The following is a 21,674-nucleotide window of genomic DNA, read 5'->3' on the forward strand; positions in this document are numbered from 1 at the left end:
CTGTTCCTGCACGTTCCGGTGGCTTGCCTCTCTCACTTCCTTTAGGTCTTGATACAAAAACCACCTTCTCAGTGACAGACACCTTCCCTGGCTAACCTATTTAAAATTTTAGCCGCCCCGGGGGGTTCAGTCGCTTAAGCATCCGACTTCGGCTCAGGTCATGATCTCCCAGTTCGTGGGTTCGAGCCCCGCGTCGGGCTCTGTGCTGACAGCTCGGAGCCTGGAGCCTGCTTCCGATTCTGCGTCTCCCTCTCTCTCTGCCCCTCTCCCCCCCTCTGAAAAATAACTAAACGTTAAAAAAAGAAAGTCTCCATACGTGTGAGCAGCTGTTGCTGTTTGGGGCACTGGTTGTATAAATTTAGAGAGCTGCTAGAGTCCACATGGTTTGGTGAAAAAGTGGTATGGATTTAGGCAGAAATCCCGCGTTTGAATCAGCTTCGGTTGGCTCTGTAGCCTTGGCCAAGTCATTTCACCTCTCTGAACCTCTTTGGGTTGGTTTGTTTGTTTCCACCTAAAACGGGAATAAGGGGCGCCTGGGTGGCGCAGTCGGTTAAGCGTCCGACTTCAGCCAGGTCACGATCTAGCGGTCCGTGAGTTCGAGCCCCACGTCAGGCTCTGGGCTGATGGCTCAGAGCCTGGAGCCTGTTTCCGATTCTGTGTCTCCCTCTCTCTCTGCCCCTCCCCCGTCCATGCTCTGTCTCTCTCTGTCCCAAAAATAAATAAACGTTGAAAAAAAATTAAAAAAAAAAAACGGGAATAATAGTACCTTCCCTATCTACCTTACTGAGTTACTGAGACAATCAAATGCACCTATATATGCAAAATCACTTTGTAAGCTACAAATTTCCATGCAACAGCGGCGGGGCTGGGGGCATTACGCCCTCCTTTGATGTGTCAGGGGATTTAAAAATATATATCACTGGGCTTCAAAAACCTATCTATAAATACTAATGGTGAATTATGGAATAGGCCATCAGGGGTAAAGCAAAAGACGCGGTAAGGAGGCAGTCCTGCCGGACTCTAAATTAACTCTTCATTAGCCTATACGATGTTAGGACTGGCAGCGGCTTAACCCCCACCACGTTCAATAGCAACATTCACCCTGCAGTGGAGCTAAAGCCCAGGTGCTTGATCAGCTCGGACCATAAGCACCTAAGTACTTGATACACCCCTTTCCCCAGAGCGAAAAGCGATTGGGTTGTGTATGCATGGCTTCTCTTTCGCACACTTATTTTTCCCCATGAAAAGCAATATTGAAGCAGAAAGATCTTCTATGGGCTCATCAGGGAATACAGATGAACATGAGCCAGGTTGGGAGAGTGGGGGGGGGGGGGGTCAGGGAAGTGCTAAGCAGGAAGATCCTCTGGTCCAAGGTGGGGGCTAAAGATGGCCGGCGGGGTGGATGAGTCAGGCCCTGTCAGGTCAGACCGTCTGGGCTTGTGTCTCTCTGTGTGGTAAGAGCCGACGTCAAACAGAGTCACCACGGCTCGCTATGTCACTGTGTCGCCTGCGCTCTGCAAAGATATATCTGTTCATCCCCATTGCCAGTCTCGCCTCTACTCAAAGGACACAAGCCACTGAACCAGGACAGAGGGCTGTGAGGCCGAAAGACGAAGATCACTCAGGGGAGTTTCGCTAACCACAACTGAAAGGGGCAAAACGCTCAACTCTTCACCCAAGGAAACGTGGAAGACACAGGCTGAGGTAGCGAGGCCTCAGGCAATCCTTCCTGTTCTGCCCCCGGGAGGGGGTGGGGTGGAAGGAAAAAGTGAGCCTGGAGTAAAAGGTCGGGCGGTGTCCTTTGAAAAACCTCTCTTTATCATTACTTTCTGCCATTTTAATTATGAGTCTTGGTGTCCTTGAAGGGTAATGTGTTCCCCCCCCCCCCCCCCCCCCCCCCCCCGGTACCAGTAGGAGGCAGCAGCTTGGAGAAGAAAATGAAACAGCGAACTTGAACTTGGAAAGACTCCCTGGAGATGGAGTCCTCTTTTCATCTGACTTTCCTATTTGGAGGATTCGGTTTTGCGCCGAGCTCCTTAGTCGATCCTCAGTGAGAAGGCGGTAGGAGTTGGGTTGGTGGGGAGGCCTCCAGGGATAGACTGCTTGGGGGTCATAATTTATGGGAAGCTTAGAGAAGCCTCCGGGCCAGCATATCTGGTTGGGATGGTGATTCCAGCGATTTCTTGGGATGACGCGGTTGCCACCACCTGTCCCCCTTGTGTTCACCATGGTGAACTAATGAACCAAGAAGCATGGCAGAAACAGCCAAGAAACTCTCATGCCTGGGGGTGATAGGAGGTTGACTAGACCACCAAAGATTAGACTTTCTGTCTGCCAGCCCAACGCTTAACGTACTGCAAGCAACTTGACTGAATTCTTGAATTTACTAATAGGAAGTTCATGACACTCCAGCAGGACGAATGTTTAGACTGGTGCTTGGAGGGGCGCCTGGGTGGCGCAGTCGGTTAGGCGTCCGACTTCAGCCAGGTCATGATCTCGCGGTCCGTGAGTTCGAGCCCCGCATCAGGCTCTGGGCTGATGGCTCAGAGCCTGGAGCCTGTTTCTGATTCTGTGTCTCCCTCTCTCTCTGCCCCTCCCCCGTTCATGCTCTGTCTCTCTCTGTCCCAAAAATAAATTAAAAACGTTGAAAAAAAAATAAAAATAAATAGACTGGTGCTTGGAAATGTTGACTATAAATAATTTAACTCTGTTCATTAGCCTATAAAATGCATAGTTAGCCTACTCAAATTCACAGCAAGAGAAAACTCTGTATCTTAAAATGTCAAAGCTAGCAAAAGGAAGTAAATAATAAAGATTAAGGCAGAGACAGTGAAATGGGGTATAGAAAAAACAATAGAGAAAGTCAATGAAACCAAAAGTTGGTTCTTTGAAGAGTAAAACAAAATCGACGAATCTTTAGGAAGATTTACTAAGACAAAAAGACCGAAGACACAAATCCCTAGAAGTAGAAATGAAAAGGGAAAATTACTATGGACTTTACAGAAATAAAAGGAATTATAAGACAATACTACACATAATTGTATGTCAACAAATTAGATTACCTAGATGAAAGAGATAAATTCCTAGACACATCCAAATTATCAACATTGACTCAAGAAGAAATAGAAAATCTGAATTGACCGATAACGAGTAAAGATACCGAATCAGTAATCAAAACTTCCCAACAATAACAAAAAAGACCAGGACCAGATGGCCTCACGGATAAATTTTACCAAACTTTTAAATAGTTAACACCAATCCTTAACAAATATTTCAAAAAAAAAATCAAAGAGGAAACACTTCCTGATTCTACGAGGCCACCACTGTCATGATTCCAAAGCCAAATAAAGGTATCATGAGAAAAGAATACTTTAGACCTATGTCCCTCGTAAATACACACGCAAAAATACTAGCAAACAAGGTCCAACAGCATATTAAGGCAATTGTATAGCACGGCAATCAATTGCAAGGAGGTTTCATATGAAAATCACTCAATGTAATAATATACCATATTAATAGAATGAAGGAAAAAAAAACTACACGATCATTTCAATTGATGTAAAAAAGCACTGTTAACAGGCGTGCCCGGGGTGGCTCAGTGGGTTAAGCATCTGACTTTGGCTCAGGTCATGATCTCATAGTTTGTGAGTTTGAGCCCCGTATCAGGCTCTCTGCTGTCAGCACAGAGTTTGCTTCAGATCCTCTGCCCCTCCCACCCCTCCCCTGCACTCTGTCTCTCTCTCTCAAAAATGAATAAACATTTAAAAAAAAAGAAAGAAAAGCATTTGAGAAAATCCAACACTTGTTCATACTAAAAACACCTAACAAACTAGGGCTAGAAAGCTTATATGAAAAATCCATAGCTGAGATCATACTCAATGGTGAAAAACTGAAATCTTTCCCCCTAAGATCAGGAATAAGAAAAGGATGTTTGCTTTTGCCACTTTTATTTGTTCTACTGGAAGTTCTAGCCAATTTGGCAAGGAAGAGAAACAAAAAGCATGCAAACTGGAAAGGAAGAAGTAAAACTATCTCCATTTATAAATGGCATGATCTTATATATAGAAAATTATGTATCTACAGATATATATATACATATACATATGAATGGAGACATATATATCCATATCCATATATATATATGTCTCCATTCATCTGCAGTTAACTGATTTCCAACAAGGGCGCCAAGAACATTAAATGGAAGAAATAAGTTTTTTCAACAAACAGTGCTGGGACAACTGGATGGTCACATGCAAGCCATGACAACACTGTACGTTAACTAACTTGAATTAAAAAAAAAATGAAGTTTGGGGCGCCTGGGTGGCGCAGTCGGTTAAGCGTCCGACTTCAGCCAGGTCACGATCTCGCGGTCCGTGAGTTCGAGCCCCGCGTCAGGCTCTGGGCTGATGGCTCGGAGCCTGGAGCCTGTTTCCGATTCTGTGTCTCCCTCTCTCTCTGCCCCTTCCCCGTTCATGCTCTGTCTCTCTCTGTCCCAAAAATAAATAAACGTTGAAAAAAAAAAATGAAGTTAGACCCTATCTCACCCCATATATAAATATGAACTAAAAACGGATCAAAGACCTAAATATAAGAGCTAAAACTCTTCAAAGAAAACATAGGGGTAAATCTTCATGATCGTAAGTTGGGCAATGGCTTCTTAGGTATGACACCAAAAACACAAGTATCAAAAGAAAAAATATCAATAAATTTGACTTCGTCAAAATTAAACTTTTTTTTTTTTAATTTTTTTTTTCAACGCTTATTTATTTTTGGAACAGAGAGAGACAGAGCATGAACGGGGGAGGGGCAGAGAGAGAGGGAGACACAGAATCGGAAACAGGCTCCAGGCTCTGAGCCATCAGCCCAGAGCCTGACGCGGGGCTCGAACTCCCGGATCGCGAGATCATGACCTGGCTGAAGTCGGACGCTTAACCGACTGCGCCACCCAGGCGCCCCAAAATTAAACTTTTTAAAAATTTTATTCTTTTGATAGAATTAGAAGACAACTCACAGAATGGGGGGGGGAACGTTTGCAAACCATAGATCTGAAGAGGGTCTAGTATCCAGAATATATAAAGAATTCGTAACTCAACAACAAAAAAACAACGCATTAAATAAAAAATGGGCTAAGGTCTTAAATAGACATGTCTCCAAAGAAGGTATACAAATGGCCAATAAGCACAAGAAAAGATGGCATCATTAGTCACTAGTGAAATACAAATCAAAACCACAATGAGATACATACACTTCACAGCCACTAGAATGACTATTTTTAAAAAATGGAAAAATGACAAATGTTGACCGGCATGTGAAGATACCGGAACCCTTAAACATAGCTGGTGGGAACGTAAAGTGGTGTAGCTGCTGAGAAAAACAGTTCGGCGCCTCCTCAAAAGGTTAAATACAGAATTACCATATGATCCAGCAATTTCACTGCTAGGTATACACCCAAAAGAGCTGAAAACATATGCTCAAATACAAACTTGTATATGAACGTTCATAGCAGCACTATTCATGATAGCCAATAGGTAGATAGGACCCAAATATCCATCAGTGGATGAAGAGCTAAACAAAATGTGGTATATCCATACAATGGAGTATTATTCAGCCATAGAAACAACTGGAGTACTATATACACTTATATGATAGGCAAATCCAGAGACAGAAATCAGACTGGTGGTTTCCAGGGGCTGAGAGGAAAGAGGAATGATGAATGACTGCTTAATAAGTATGGGGGAACCAAAACCATTCGGGACCTAGATAGGAGTGATGGTTGTGAATTAATGCCACTGAATTGTATGCTTTAACGTGATACATTTTTTTTGAAGTTTATCTATTTATTTTGGGGGGGGGCATGGAAGGGGCAGAGAGAAAGGGAGAGAAGGACTGCCAAGCAGGCTCTGCGCTGTCAGCACAGAGCCTGTCGTGGGGCTGGAACCCACGAACCATGAGGTCATGATCTGAGCCAAAACCAAGAGCCAGACGCTTAACTGACTGAGCCACCCAGGCGCCCCTAACATGATAAATTTTATGTTGTGTGTATTTTATCACAATGAAAGTTATCTAATTCAATCCTTCCACCAATTCAGACTAATTTGTCTGATTTAGCAGTATTCTGCTGAAAATACTTACAGTCATAGTCTAAATCCATTGGCTGGTGAGGAACCATATCCACCTACCATTTGCCTATGCTTTAATTTTGTTCCTAACTTGACTGGGGTTTTGTTGTTGTTGTTGTTGTTGTTGACATATTTAACTGAAGGCTGCTTCCCTCCATTGGATCTTTTAACACCAAAACAGTTTTGTGCTGACTGGTCAATTATCTTCATTATAAATTACCGTCCTGTTTACTTTTTAGTTCCCAACGTTAATTGTTCTAAATGCTACTTCACTTTAAAAGTCCTAGGGCACCTGGGTGGCTCAGTGGGTTAAGCACCCGACTCGATTTCGGCTCAGCTTATGATCTCATGGTTCATGGGCTCGAGTCCCACATTGGGCTCTGCACTGACAGTGTGGAACCTGAATGGGATTCTCTCTCTCCCTCTCTCTCTGCCCCTCCCCTGCTAGTGTTCTCTCTCTCTCAAAATAAATAAGTAAACATTAAATATACATACATATATATGTATATGTATATTTAAAAGTCCTTTCAAGTTCACTAACAACCAATTAAATTAACCACTCATTAGTTTGAGAACAGAAGTATTGATATGGGTACAATCTACTAATTTCCGAGTTGTTGATGGATATGACTTCATTGACAAACCCAGATGCATAAAATGCACATACATGATTTCTCATGTGTCAAATGATTTTTCACATGGGTGTGCGTCTACCAAACAATACTACATGCCCTAACCCTTGAGATTCTGCCATTCGAAAACACAGAGCCTTTACTCCCATAAAAATCTCCATTGTTTCCTTCCCGAAATAACTGAAAACCTCGGCAAACTATTCTTGTTTTCTGAAATACTGTCTTCTGTTGCTCATCAACTAAAGTGCTGATGATTTGGTTTGTAGACTGGGCAGAAAACCACCATGCAAGTCAAAAGTAAAAAATGGCCGCTCCTTCCCCAAACGTCCCCCTAGTGCTCAACTCCAGCGGAAGAGAGTGCAAGCAGAGATCATGCCTCCGACCTGTGCCCCACAACCAAACCAAGCCCTAGGAGGGGGCTAACACTCACCTTCTTCATTGTCAAGATCTGCTCTGAAACGTCCTTTGGTGAGCTCTCAGGTGACTCCTCATCAACAGAGATTTCCTCCAAGTCCTTAGAGATTGTGTCAGAACGGATAAGAGGTGGGCTGATGCTTCGCTGGCGTGGCAGCAGTGATGGGCTCTGTTAAGGAGGAGAATAGAAGGAAAAGTTAAACCTGTGCGCTTTCTTCCAAATTACTGATGTCCTCTTGTTGCTTGCTGGCGGAAGGGCTAAGAACCCACAGTGAGAAAACAAGCCAAGAAACGAATCTCCCACCTCCCTGTCTTCAGTTCTTATACCTATGCAAGCCGAAGCCCGAGAGTTTTGGTTTGCCCTCTGGGTTGCTGCACACTTCTGCCAATCCCCAAACAAAGACAGAAACTTCAAATTGCTTGTTTGATCAAAATGAAAATTCTGGGCTGCAGGGCTGGTTCCATATCCACAAATCAATCAACATGATACGTCACATTAATAAAAGAAAGGATAAGAACCACTTGATTCTCTCAAGAGATGCAGAGAAAGCATTTGACAAAACACAGCATCCTTTCTTGATAAAAACCCTCAAGAAAGTAGGGATAGAAGGATCCTACCTCGAGATCATAAAAGCCATATATGAACGACCCACTGTTAATACAATCTTCAATGGGGAAAAACTGACAACTTTCCCCCGAAGGTCAGGAACAAGACAGGGATGTCCACTCTCAGCACTGCTGTTCAACATAGTGTTGAAAGCAATCAGACAACAAAAAGAAATAAAAGGCATTCAAATCAGCAAGGAAGAAGTCGAAACTTTCACTCTGCACAGAGGACATGATACTCTTTGTGGAAAACCCAAAAGACGCCACCAAAAAACTGCTAGAGCTGATACGTAAATTCAGTAAAGTCGCAGGATATAAAATCAATGCACAGAAACCTGTGGCATTTCTAGACACCAATAATGAAGCAGCAGAAAAAGAAATCAAGGAATCAAGCCCATTTACAATTGCACCCAAAACCATAAAATACCTAGGAATAAACTTAACCAAAGAGCAAAAGATCCATACACTGAAAACTACAGAAAGCTTATGAAAGAAATTAAAGAAGACACAAAAAATGGAAAAACATTCCATGCTCATGGATTGGAAGACCAAATATTGTTAAAATGTCGACAACTACCAAAAGCAATCCACATATTCAATGCAATCCTTATCAAAATAATGCCAGAATTCTTCACAGAGAGAGAACAAACAATTCTAAAATTTATATGGCACTAGAAAAGACCCCGAATAGCCACAGTAACGTTTCAGAAGAAACCAAAGCTGAAGGCATCACAATTCCGGACCTCAAGCTGTATCACAAAGCCATAATCATCAAGACAGTATGGTACTGGCACACGCAGATCAATGGAACAGAATAGGGAACCCAGAACTGGACCCACAAACACATGGCCAACTAATCTTTGACAAAGCAGGAAAGAATACCCAATGGAAAAAAGACAGTCTCTTCAGCAAATGGTGTTGGGAAAACTGGATAGCGACGTGCAGAAGAATGAACCTGGACCAGGTTCTTACTCCAGACACAAAAATAAACTCAAAATGGATGAAAGACCTCAATGTAAGACAGGAAGCCATCCAAATCCTCGAGGAGAAAGCAGGCAAAAACCTCTTTGATCTTGGTCGCAGCAACTTCTTACGCAACACGTCTCCAGAGGCAAGGGAAAGAAAAGCAAAAATGAACTATTGGGACCTCATCAAGATAAAGAGCTTCTGCACAGCGAAGGAAACAATCCACAAAACTAAAAGGCAACCGCCAGAATGGGAGAAGATATTTGCAAATGACATATCGGATAAAGGGTTTGGCTAGTATCCAAAATCTATAAAGAACTTATCAAACTCAACATCCAAAAAACAAATAATCCAGTGAGGAAATGGGCAACAGACATGAACAGACACTTGTCCAAAGATCTGACATCCGGATGGCAAAGAGACACATGAAAAGATGCTCCACATCACTCATCATCAGGGAAATACAAATCAAGACCACAGTGAGGTACCACCTGTCACGTGTCATAATGGCTAACACTAAAAACTCAAGAAACAATAGATGTTGGCGAGGATGTAGAGAAAGGGGGATGCTGTTGCACTGCTGGTGGGGATGCAAACTGGTGCGGCCACTCTGGAAAACAGTTATGGAGGTTCCTCAAAAAATTAAAACTAGAACTACCCTACAAGCCAGCAATTCCACTATTAGGTATTTATCAAAAAATGCTGATTCAAAGGGGTACACGCACCCCAATGTTTATAGCAGCGCTATCAACAATAGCCAAATTATGGAAAGAGCCCAAATATCTATCTACTGACAAACAGATAACGAATGTGTGGTATATATATACACAACGGAATATCACTCGATCAAAAAGAATGAAATCTTGCCATCTGCAACAGCGTGGATGGAACCAGAGTGTATGATGCTAAGCGAAGTAAGTCAGGCAGAGAAAGACAAATACGATATGATTTCCCTCATGTGAAATTTATGAAACAAAACAGACGAACACAGGGGAAAGAAAGGACAAATAAGATCAAAAGAGAGAGAGAGGCAAACCGTAAGACATTCTTAAATATAGAGAACAAACTGGGGGTTACTGGAGGGTAGGTGGGTGGGGGGATGGGCTCAATGGGGGATGGGCATCAAGGAGGACACTTGTTGGGATGAGCCCTGGGTGTCCTACGTAAGTGATGAATCACTAAATTCTACTCCCCCACCCCCCCACCCCAAAAAAGGGTCAGCCACTTAACTCCCTGAGCCACCCAGGTGCCCCAACAATGCATGATTATTAATGAAGGTCTGGAAACGACTAAAATGTAAAGGGAAAAAACAATCCAATCCTGCAGGCACTGTAACATTTTGACATATTTCAGGTCATCTAGCTTGTAAAATTCCCCATTCAAAGAATCTTGGCTGGTTCTTAACTTTAATCATTATAAGATATTGCATCCTGTTTTACTAAAAAAAAAAAACCCACAAACCCACCCAGAATTATGGTGTTCTCTCTCTACTGATGCTAACTATAAGTCTTCTTTGAGTCCCATCTTTGTTTTGATTTTGGCCCTATCTTTGGAAGTCCAGTTCTTACGGAGGTGAGTTTGGGGGTTAGGACCTAGGCTTGGCATCCAAGCTACGAGCCTTGCTCCTATCATTCCGGGAATTGTCTGGATCAGATCTTGGCTGTGTCGATTGTTTATCTGAATCCTGTCAAGACTGATTTTTCTAAAGTTATTAGAAAATCTGCAGAACCAGCCCCGAGCAGAACAGCTTTACTAGTTTTCCCAAGGGAATAAAATTGGTCATTTGAGTTTTCCTTGGGCTTCAGCAGACTCATTGAGTTGATTCTAACTTGAAGCTCATGGTACACTTGAATCTGAGGCACTGGTCCCTGCCATGGTCATTTTGACGTGAATCAGAACCCCCGGTTTTGTCTTTAATACTGGCTAAGCGTCCACAGCGTGCCGTGCCCCGATCTGAGCATTGGGCCTGTAACAATGAACAAAACCAAAGTTTTGCTGTCATGGAGCGGACGTGCTTCTTTCTGTCATAGGCTCTGCTGCTGTTCAGGACAGATGGACTTCGAACTCTCAAAGCCAAAGAAAGGGGGCCCCGATGAGGATTGTTCCAACGTTCTGCCCCTGGGGTACTCCTGGCCAGTGTCTAAGGTGACCCCTCATTCCTACCAGGCCCTACTGGGAGCTCCTGAGATGAAATCTCAAGAGATTCACCGTCCCCGAGCCCAATTCTAATAATAATAACTACAATAATGACAACTAACTTTTACGGAGGCCTCTACGCTTCTTCCGTCTCGATTATTTCCTTCCTTTTTCTAGCTTTGGGTTTAGTCTGTTCTTCTCTTCCCAGTTCCTTCGGGTGGCGAGTTAGGTTACTGACTTGAGCTCTTTCTCCCGGACAGGGAGGAAGTGCTCTCCAGAGGTGGATTTCATTTGAACCTTGCAACAATTCCTTGAGGCATCAGCTCTTGTGGTTCCCATTTTATGGGGAAAAGCAGGTCTGAGAGACGATATGACTGGCCCTAATTCTCGTGGTGGCACAGCAGGCATTTGAAAGGCCTGCTTGCCTTTATAGCCCATGTTCTTAACCCCTGTGGACTCCTATCTCCTAACTATTAGGGGCAGGAAAGGGATGTCCCATACTCAAGTGCAGGGAGTTTAATTTTTTTTTTTAATTTTTTTTAACGTTTATTTATCTTTGAGACAGAGAGAGACAGAGCATGAACGGGGGAGGGTCAGAGAGAGGGAGACACAGAATCCGAATCAGGCTCCAGGCTCCGAGCGGTCAGCCCAGAGCCCGACGCGGGGCTCGAACTCACACACCGTGGGATCATGACCCGAGCCGAGGTCGGTCGCTTAACCGACCGAGCCACCCCGGCGCCCCAGTCTTGGTATTTCTGACAGAACTGTATACTGGGAGTTCATCTCCCACAATCTCCCAGGTGATCTGAATGCCACTTAATCCATGACGAATCCTTTCCCTTCAAGGGACCCAGCCATTGGCCAATTCCGTAGCTGCGTTGCTTCTATGCAGCATTGGGTGTCGGGACCCTCAACCGAATGCTGTCAACCACCCTGTCATGTAGGGTTGTCACCTTGGCGCCTAAGGGAAGTCTCCCGTGCGGAGGTCAAACTGGCGGTTGATGGTTCGGGTTCTGTTAATACGCTACCCTGTCTTCAGCCCTGTTTCCCAGAAGAAGGACTAAGGGACTAGGCCAAAGATGTGAGGAGGGGGCTCAAACCAGCCATTCCGGCAAACTTGCCTTTGAGCTATTGCAGCTTTCCCTCCCGGCTTCATTGTGAGAGGAAATGCCTCTAGAAGCCTTACCTTTAATCCCCGCCCCCCCATCTCTGCCATAAGAGTCTCTCTGTTGCTGGGACTAAGAGAAGAGGCCTCCAGGAAACAGGGCTCTCCCTTCTGAACTGGAGAGCTAACCGTGTAGCACTTGGTCACGGATAGAGTAAAACCTTGCTTTGTGAGCATGATTCGTTCTGGTCAGGCGATCAGCCCAAGATCATGGAGCCGGTAAGCAGCAGTCTGTCTGACTCAGCCAACCGTAGTCGGAACAATCCCACTCCATTACCTCAGCGATGTCGGATCCCCCGGCCCAAAGTGCACTTCTGGGTACATATGGGAGCATAGGTCCAAACGTAACTCCAAAAACAGCTCGATGCAGACTACTAGTCCCGGTTCTAGGCAGAGTTCTGGAAACAGAAGGTCTCTGTAGAAGAAAGAAAAAAACACAGCGGTCGGAATGCCTGCACGTTGACGGTGGGACGCGACCCTAATAGACTCGAAGCATTCTTGGGGTGTGTCCGGAGAAGTGAACGTGGTAATGCCAGGCCACACTGCGTGCTGGGCACTAGGGAAGCACATCATGCATTTACACGTTCTCCGTTCTTTACAATAGCCCTGCGGGGTAGAATCAGCTCGAGAAGCAAGCCCAAAGTCCCCCCGTACTTGTTTTTTGGCAGAGCAGGACTAGGGAACGGAAGAGGAGCAGCCGAATTAGGCACTGAGGCTTGAGTTCACTATTACCTGCAGAGATCTGCCTCTCTGGAGCTCTGGAGAGGGGTAGATTTTACTTGCAGGCTCAGGATCCATCATGAAGATGCTGTCATGGGACAGGGCTTTGCTCCCCATGTTGCTCTTGGCCCTGAACGGGAAGAAAAGGGTCTTGTAAAAGCAGCCCAAGGGCCACAGGAAGTGAAGATACGTGTATATGCATAGAATGATACGTATACCATAGACACCTCAGAAAGAGGGCACATGTGCTGCCATAGAAAGTGTTCCACGAGGGGCGCCTGGGGGGCTCAGTCGGTTAAGCGTCCGGCTTCGGCTCAGGTCACGATCTCGCGGTCCGTGAGTTCAAGCCCCGCGTCGGGCTCTGGGCTGACGGCTCGGAACCCGGAGCCTGCTTCCGATTCTGTGTCTCCCTCTCTCTCTGCCCCTCCCCAGCTCACACTCTGTCTCTCTCTCTCTCTCTCAAAAATAAATCAACGTTAAAAAAAATTTTTTTTAAAGAAAGTGTTCCACGAGACAGTAAGTGAAAAAATAAAGGATAGTATGATCCCATTTAATACATATGCCTGTATTACATACATACATAGCTCATGATCACAGAAAAAAGTCTGCGAAGATATCCACCAAATAATTAGTGGTAGTTCCCTCTGAGAAATGGCACTGAGGACAGGAGGGGGATTTTCATTTCCTACTTTATGTACTTCTCTATAATTGTGAGTTTTTAAATTACCGACACACATCTTTTTTATATAATAGTTTTGAGATGTGGTTTACGTCCCATACAATTCACGCATTTAATGTGTACAATTCAATAGTGGCAGCCCTGTGGCATGGGGGAAAAGACCCTGAGTCTTGCTGTTATCTTTTTAAAAATGTTTATTTATTTATTTGGTGGGGGGGAGAGAATCTCAAGCAGACCCCACGCTGAGTGTGGAGCCCAACGACGCGGGGCTCGATCCTTGAGCCATGAGATCGTGACCTGGGCCAAAATCAAGAGTCAGATATTCAACCGACTGAGCCACCCAGGTGCCCCTGAGTCTTGCTGTTATTAAGGTGAGAGTTATAAAAGATCTTTCACACCCAAATTTCTCTCTAGTGTTTTTGTTTTGATTTAAAATATCAAATATCTGCCCAGATACTGGAGACTCTCATTCACCAGATCTTTTCCTCGTTCACAAGAGGGTTCTGTGATACATGTGTCCTATCCTCTAAGTCATCTTACGCACACGTCCCACCCCACTGTCACCCCCAGATTGCTAAACCCAGAAGGAAATACCTTCTGACTGGGAATTAAGCCAGGTTGATGACAATTAAGCGCTAAGACAAATCATAGAAGTTAGAAATGGAAGGATGAAGGCACAAAAGGCTCCTTTTGGAATGTGGGAATTTATTAAAATTTCAACCAAAGACATCACAAGAAAACTACAGACTAATATCGCTTATGAATATATAGATGTAAAACTCTTCAATAAAATACTAGTAATCCGAATCCAACAGCTGGGGGCACCTGGGTGGCTCAGTCAGGTAAGCATCCGACTTCAGCCCAGGTCATGATCTCACAGTTCGTGAGTTCGAGCCCCACATCGGGCTCTGTGCTGGCAGCTCGGAGCTCGGAGCCCGGAGCCCGGAGCCTGCTTCGGATTCTGTGTTCCCCTCTCTCTCTGCCCCTCCCCTGCTTGCACTCTGTCTCTGTCTCTGTCTCTGTCTCTCTCTCTCTCTCAAAAATAAATAAACAGTAAAAAAAACTGAATCCAACAACATAAAGAATGATACACTATTACCAAGTAGATATGATGATGAAAGGCTGAATACTTTCTCCCTCAGATCAGGAAAAAGACAAGGATGTCTGCTCTTGCCACTTCTTTTTTGTGGTTGTTATTGTTAAAGTTTGTCTGTTTATTTATTTATTTAGCGGTAGAACTGATCAGTTCTATCTATCTACAGTCAATATCCTGTCGATCACTCAATAGTGGTACGATTTGTGAGCTCTGAAACACGTCCTTCCGCCCATAACCATCTCCCCCACGGTTTTTTTTTTTTAAAGTTTATTTGTTTTGAAAGAGACAGAGCACACGAGTGGGGGTGGGGGGCCAGAGAGGGAGGGAGAGAGAGAGAGAATCCCAAGCAGGCTCTGCGCTGCCGGTGCAGAGCCTGAGGTGGGGGCTCGAACCCACGAACCGTGAGAACACGACCGAAGCCGCATTCAAGAGCCAGACGCTTAACCAACTGAGCCACCCAGCGGCTCAGGCATACACCTGAGCGCGGAGAAAACCGCCGCCGCCCCCCCTGCCCCCAGGGCCTTGGCTGCCTTGGCGGTGGCCACAGCCCCCCTGAGCTTACCGAGGCTCAGTCTGATCTTCGTGAACTGGCTTCAGAGAAGAGATGTTGATGTTGCTGCTGGACAGGCTTGGTTTTAGCTTCCTCCCTTCCCGGGCATCCTCGGGCTCTTTTTTCTTCTTCTTGCCAAAGAAGCTCTTAAAGACTTTAAACTTGGATTTCTTCTTTCCTGGAGGGTAGGAAGGCAAGCAAGGCAGGGGAAGGGAGGTGGAAGGGACGGTGGAAGGGAGGGACAGGGGAGGAAACAGGGCCTTTGTGACAGGAACGAGGACTGGGGTCCCCGGTGCCCCGCAGATCTCGGCCTTCGTCCACCCCCCGGCACCATTCATTTGGCCTGTTCTCTTGTTCACAGCTCAGGATTAACGAAGCGGCTGAGTCTCTGGGGAGCCCGGAAGCTCAGGCCCCAGCTTGTGGCCTTTGGACCGGCGTCTAAGCAGGCACAACTCACCGGGCATCAGCCCGCCTATCTCCCCCACCAGCCCACACCTCTTTGCTGACCTAAGACGTTCATTCATATGCAGCAGTTATTAAGCCAGTAATGATAATAATAAGAAGCACCGGGCATCCCCCTGACTTCGCCCTGGTGGCCGGAATTATGGCAATCCAGTTGAGGACCCCCGGAGTCCCTGGCAGGGGCTGCTTCTGCCCTAGCTTGTGTGTGAAAGGGTGCAGCCCCACGGGGTGAGCGCTGTCGGGAGCGGCGCAGCCCTGGAGGCCGTCCTCAAGGAGGCGGGTTATGAGGTAGGGAGACGGCTGGGGATTGGGAAGAAAGGGCCACCAGGGAGAGAAGCTGCCTGTGCCAGAGGCATGACAGAGTCAGACACCAAAGGGTTTTGCAAGGGGTGCGTGTGTGCGTGCGTGCGTACAAGCGTGTGGGCGTGCGTGTGTTACGTGCACTGTGTGCGTTCGTCAATTACTGCCAGTGGGTTTGGATTATCGACAGGGCTCCTGCCCTCTGCACACGCAAATAACCGGAAGTTTGCTCGATCTACAATAACTACCAGGGCAGCAGCGCGGAATGGGAGCTGTCGATGCTCCTAAGGCTGTTTGGGCTTTTGTTAGTCTCCTAACAAGCACACGTGCCTTTATCGGGGCTCAGCAGGAGACGGGCAAGGACAGGGGAGTCCGAGCTGCAGCCTTCAGGGGGAGAAATCAGCTCTTACTGCTTTCGCGTGCAATCGTTCACCAGCGTAGCTGTCTCATCCCAATTCCTAACAATCTGGTGTCTGGAAGGCCTATTGCCAGCATAGCAATGCTGGGCTGGCAGGGAAGGGTCTGGGCAAGGGGGTGGGGGGTGGGGGGTGGTCGATGGGGCTGCCACTAGAAAGGCTTAGTGATGTAATGGAAAGTACCACCCAAGAGCCAGAACACTCTGGAATCCTCGGTTTGGCCCTGCTATCGGTTAGCTCTGTGACTTCGGATAAGTGACTCAACCTCTCTGGAACTCTACAGGGAAAAGAAGGGATCACACTAATCAGCATCTCCCAAAGTGTGTTCAGAGGGCTGTCGTACGTTATGTCTATTGCATGAGAAGGGGATCTGTGGTCCGGTCGTTCTGGAAAACGCTGGATTAGACGAAGTTAAGAGCTCTGCTTTCCAACAAGACTTTTCTGGAACTTCAAGACGCCCACGTGTACGGTGAAGCTCTAAGATACTGGGCAACAGCGTTGTCTCCCAAGTGCAAAGAAGCAGAATGTCTGGCAAAACACACTGGCTGAACTAGGGTTCCTTCTAGCTCTGAAACTCTATGGCCTATTTGCATACTGATTACTCCCAAACCCGCCTATTAGAAAGGTTTCTAGGGGCGCCTGGGTGGCGCAGTCAGTTAAGCGTCCGACTTCAGCCAGGTCACGGTCTCGCGGTCCGGGAGTTCGAGCCCCGCGTCGGGCTCTGGGCTGATGGCTCGGAGCCTGGAACCTGTCTCCGATTCTGTGTCTCCCTCTCTCTCTGCCCCTCCCCCGTTCATGCTCTGTCTCTCTCTGTCCCAAAAATAAATAAACGTTGAAAAAAAAATTAAATAAAAAAAAGAGAAAGGTTTCTAAACTTCAAGGCCTGCCTTAAGTCCAGTGTGCCACCGGTCACGACAATGAACCCTTCTCTCTGCACACCTAAAGCTTGACTGTTGGCCCTCCAAGTTTTACATCTGAATGCTCTCTCATCTACTCATCCATCCATCTATCCATCCATCCGTCCATCCATCCATCCATCCATCCAACAAATATTTAAGACCAAGCACTCACTATGCTTTGGGTATCAATGAGAAAGGAATGAAATATAGTTCTGTGTCTTAGCTACTGTCCCCGACTTCAAGGCTGTAGGCTGGCCCTCGTCGGCATCTTCTTTAGCATCCACCACAGCACAAGACACACAGTAGCACCCAAGGGACAACTGAGTCCTTTGAGGGGTGCAGAATACCAACACAGCTTGTCACTTCCCTTAAATTGAGATCACTGAGCAGAGTCATCCTTAAGCATCGTATAATTTAAACACTGGCCCTTGCCGGGGTTGATATAAATTGTAAATAATGTACGTAAAGAGCTTAACATAGGATCTGGCATGTTGCAAGCGCTAATAAATGTGGCCTAGCGCTAGGGAATCAACGATTACTTGTTTCTTTTCTAAAAACTTTTTTTTAACGTAAGCTCTAAGCTCAGTGTGGGGCTCGAACTCATGACCCTGAGATCAAGAGTTGTATGCTCTACCGCCTGAGCCAACCAGGCGCCCCAATAATTACTTGTTTATTAAGGCCAGATTCAATTCTATCTGTAGAACTGACCTATCAATTCTATCTATCTACGGTTAATATCGTATCGATCACTCAATAGTGAACCGTACGATATGCATGATTAGAAGCAGAAGCCAGCATGGGGTGGGACAAGAAGACTATAGGACTGTTTGCTTGATCATCAACGCTTCCGTTGCGATGCTCAGGCAATTTCTCATCTAATAGGATGTACCTAAATAGCGTCACGGTTAGGACCACCTTGGCAAATCTACCTACAGACAGAAAGGATAAAACATGAAGATATAGCAGGAAACGTAATTTTTCCAAGCTTGCGTCTGTAATTGTTTCAGGAAATAATGAAACTAATTTCTACGATACATTACTTAATAATCATTAAATAATAAGTTATTTTCAATGATGCGTGGCCTCATTGAACATTCAGTGCGAAGGTGCCGAGGAACATGCTGTACAGTGGAGGCTGGCTCGAAAATGACCGATATTTTGTCCTCTGGCCTCCTCTCTTGATCTCCCCGTCCCCGAATGATTTCTAAAATTGATTCAATAGTGAGATTTTTATGAAAAATCCTCATTACTACATTATACCAATTGTTATAACCAGTTCTTTGCCGGAAAAGGTTTACCAACTGGACCTTGGGGGGGGGGGGGAAGGGGCGGGGAATGCCCTTATCTGTGGCATCTGCCCATTGCTCTGGTATAAATACTCGCACCGCGGTCAAGGGCAAGCTACCACATGCCATTTGGGAACAGATGTGCACCGTCTCCCGAACCAGAGTGAGCCAGCCCCAACTGGCTAAATAATTGCTGCCCAGTAAGGACGGACTGGCCAGCGTCCCCTCACAAATGGGAACGAGCAAACCATTATCATTTTAGCCTCTGCAGACACTGCCGTCTATCACCCAGAAGGAATAAGGTTTATTGGTTGTTGCCCGGCAGTCCCCTTCTGGCCTTCTGGCAGAGGAACAACCTGATGCTCAAGAGTATTTAGAAACACGGCCAGTTTTGCCCCTCTCGCTTCAAAATCCCAGAATAGAAGGCAGGAGAGTATCGGCGGCCGGTGGCTCCACTTGTGACACAATCTAGAAACGTTTAATAATTGAATAAAAACACTTCTATAAACTCTTCAGGCTATACAACTGAACGCACCAAGCACAGTCGTTGTATGGGCGGACAAAACAATGCACTCACACGTTTTTATGCCCCTAAATTAGCAACGTGTGTAGTGACTTCAGAACCGGAACCGGTGCAAAGAATTTAATTCTGCGTGTATTTCAATCTCCCCCCAACTTTCCATTCCTGCCAGGCAACAACAACAACTTGTTTTCCCACGAGGGTCCAAAATACCTTAAGTAATGCATGTCTGTTTTCAACCATGGGCACTAGAAAGAAACTTATGTTTCCATTCGTCCCTGTGGGGTAGCTCTGAGTACCGCGGGGGGGGGGGGGGGGGGGGGGGGGGGGGGGGGGGGTTAGAGCTTTGTTGGTGGAGCTGGGGGGAGGGGGGCGGGGCACCAAGACGTGCTAACCACCTCACGTGGCAGGTTGGTGGCTCACTGACCCAGGGCAGTGGACTTGGAAGCCAAGACTTGGTCTCGCAGGGGATGGTGGAAGCTGTTTTGGCTTAGGAAAGCTCCCCACCCTCAACCACATCAGATCCCATGTATGGAGATGAGCCCTGGGAAATTGATACAAATCTGGGAATTGTCCACATGCTACTTTGTTGTTTTTTTTTTTGCAACCCTAATGAAATCTGACACAGTGGCCATATATCCAAGTGCACGAGCTGGCCTTTTGAGCCCTGCACAGGCTCGTTTTCAAAAGCTGCTGAAGTGCAAAGGGTAGGTGGACCTAGGCAGCAGGTAGAGGTCAAAACCCAGATTTGTATCCAGCAATGTTTATGTAGGTCACCTCTACACTGGGCAACTCGTGCCCCCACAGGGTACAGCAGTGGTGGTCAGTGAGCTGCCGGCTGACAGCTGTCTGCACTTCTCCTGTAACAAAGCCATCGATTTCCCTGTCCAAGTCCAAGGACTATGTATTCCCAAACAGTCAGCAGCTTTCAACATCCTCATCCAATGAGGGCCTGTCACGTGCCAGAAAACAGCCCATGGAAAGCAGTTTTGCCCCCCAGAGAGGAAAACACCATTAACTCCAAGGAAGAAATCATTGCTTCCGGCTTGTAGATTTCCTTATCCACCACGCACACAGGCAGCCCATCTGGGTTGAACTTAATGGGCTGTAAAAATGCATCGCATAATGGTTGACTTTGTTCTCTTGCATGGCTGGTTAGAAAGAAAACATTTCTAACTAGCCTTTCTTTCCGTCAACCCCCACACAGCCATGTCATTCTCTGGTTAGCAATGACCAGTTCTAAAAACATACCCAAATGTTTGGTCGTTTGAAAACAAAATCTTGGGAACAGAGAAAAGGCATTCCCTTACCTCCACTCATCATCAAGATGAACTGCGTTGCCACCTTCTTTTGTAGGCATCTAACTCATATCCAAAGAGGTCAGTTGGTTTGGTTGTTGCAGCTGCCTTGGTGGAGAGGCCTAGCGTTCATTTATTTATTCATTCATCGATCGAATATTTGGGGTGTCTAATTACTCTCTCTGAGACCCGCTACTAAACATTAGTGACACAGAAACGAAGACCCAAGCTCTGTTCTCAAGGATCCATGCACCAAGTTCAGCATCCCCCGCCCCCCCATCATCACTGAAATCATGCCCCTGGAAAGCCACAACAGAGTTCCAGTCTATTCTTCCAGACCAAGTCTTCCACATCATACAACTGCTAAAGAACACTCAACGAAACTTGAAAAACCACCCAGTGAACTGTTCCATTTAGTTCTGTCTTTAGATTCAATGTCTTATTTTATGTCTGATGGTTCCTTTTTTGGGGGGGTGGGGTGTCAGTGCACTGGGTCTAATATTATTAGAAATTTGATATGAACTCGTTTGCCTGTGACTTCATTTTTTTTCCCCTAGGGGTTCAACACAGTAAAGAAAGCTAGATCTAGTTAGCAACATTTTACTGGGCTACTTACCCTCGTCACTGTCCTCTAGAACTTCCAGGCTTCCAGAAGCTTCCCTCAGGGATTCAGCCATAGTAGGATCACTACAGTAAAATATTGAGTGAAAAAGCAAAAGATCATCGTCTGCTATCCAGTCATTTTGTACTTGGATGTGTATTCACACACACACACACACACACACACACACACACACACAGTTCCACCTGGAGATATGGGAGAAGCAACGGAGTGAAGAAATTCAGAAGCCCCTCAGAAATCCCAGGGGAAGACAGGAGAATTCCTTGGGCCAGGAGCACACATTTTTTTAGAGAAATTCTCTTCCCATCACCACCCGTTTCTCTGCATCTCTTTAAAGCAAAACGTTAAAGAGTTACCTCATCTGTACTTACTAGGCTTATGTCTTCACTTCTTGTTCTCCTGGGTTCTCTCTATTCAGGCTTCCAACCCAACCTACCTACTTCTAAACCACTCTACCAAAAACTGCTCTGGCTAAATGCAACCATCAGTTACTTGACTTCCCTGCACCACTGGACACTCCCCCTTTTGTATAATGTTATCGCTTTGCCTTTCTGAACATCACACTCCCTGAATTTTCCTCCTACCTCATTGGCTGTCGTCAATTTCCTTTGCTGAATCTTTCTCCTCTCCCCAGATATGAAACACTGTTGCACCTAAAAGCTCTGTCCTTGGCCCTCTTTATCCTACAATAATTTCCTAGACCAGTGCCATTAAATAGAAACATTAACATGAGCCACAGTTGCAAGCCATGTATGGAATTTTTAAAAATATTTATTGTGGGGAGAGCT

General features: G+C 45.9%; 1 protein-coding gene across 3 annotated transcripts in view; it reads right to left on the reverse strand.

Annotated features, from left to right (window-relative positions):
- Window positions 1-21,674, reverse strand: part of KIAA1210 (KIAA1210 ortholog) — a 56,923-nt gene that overhangs the window by 15,990 nt on the left and 19,259 nt on the right. For 2 of the 3 annotated variants that reach the window (XM_047844895.1, XM_047844897.1), the window contains exons 2-6: window positions 20,881-20,951; window positions 15,096-15,261; window positions 12,771-12,888; window positions 12,316-12,453; window positions 7,182-7,334 (exon numbers count right to left, since the gene is read on the reverse strand). In XM_047844895.1, coding sequence (XP_047700851.1) covers window positions 7,182-7,334; window positions 12,316-12,453; window positions 12,771-12,888; window positions 15,096-15,261; window positions 20,881-20,941 — 636 coding nt within the window. In that variant the 5' untranslated portion in view covers window positions 20,942-20,951. Of the gene's footprint in view, window positions 1-7,181; window positions 7,335-12,315; window positions 12,454-12,770; window positions 12,889-15,095; window positions 15,262-20,880; window positions 20,952-21,257; window positions 21,363-21,674 lie in introns of those variants that run through there. The other variant, XM_047844896.1, reaches the window with a different exon arrangement.

Source organism: Prionailurus viverrinus, chromosome X, assembly GCF_022837055.1.
Source record: "Prionailurus viverrinus isolate Anna chromosome X, UM_Priviv_1.0, whole genome shotgun sequence".
Lineage (NCBI taxonomy): Eukaryota > Metazoa > Chordata > Mammalia > Carnivora > Felidae > Prionailurus > Prionailurus viverrinus.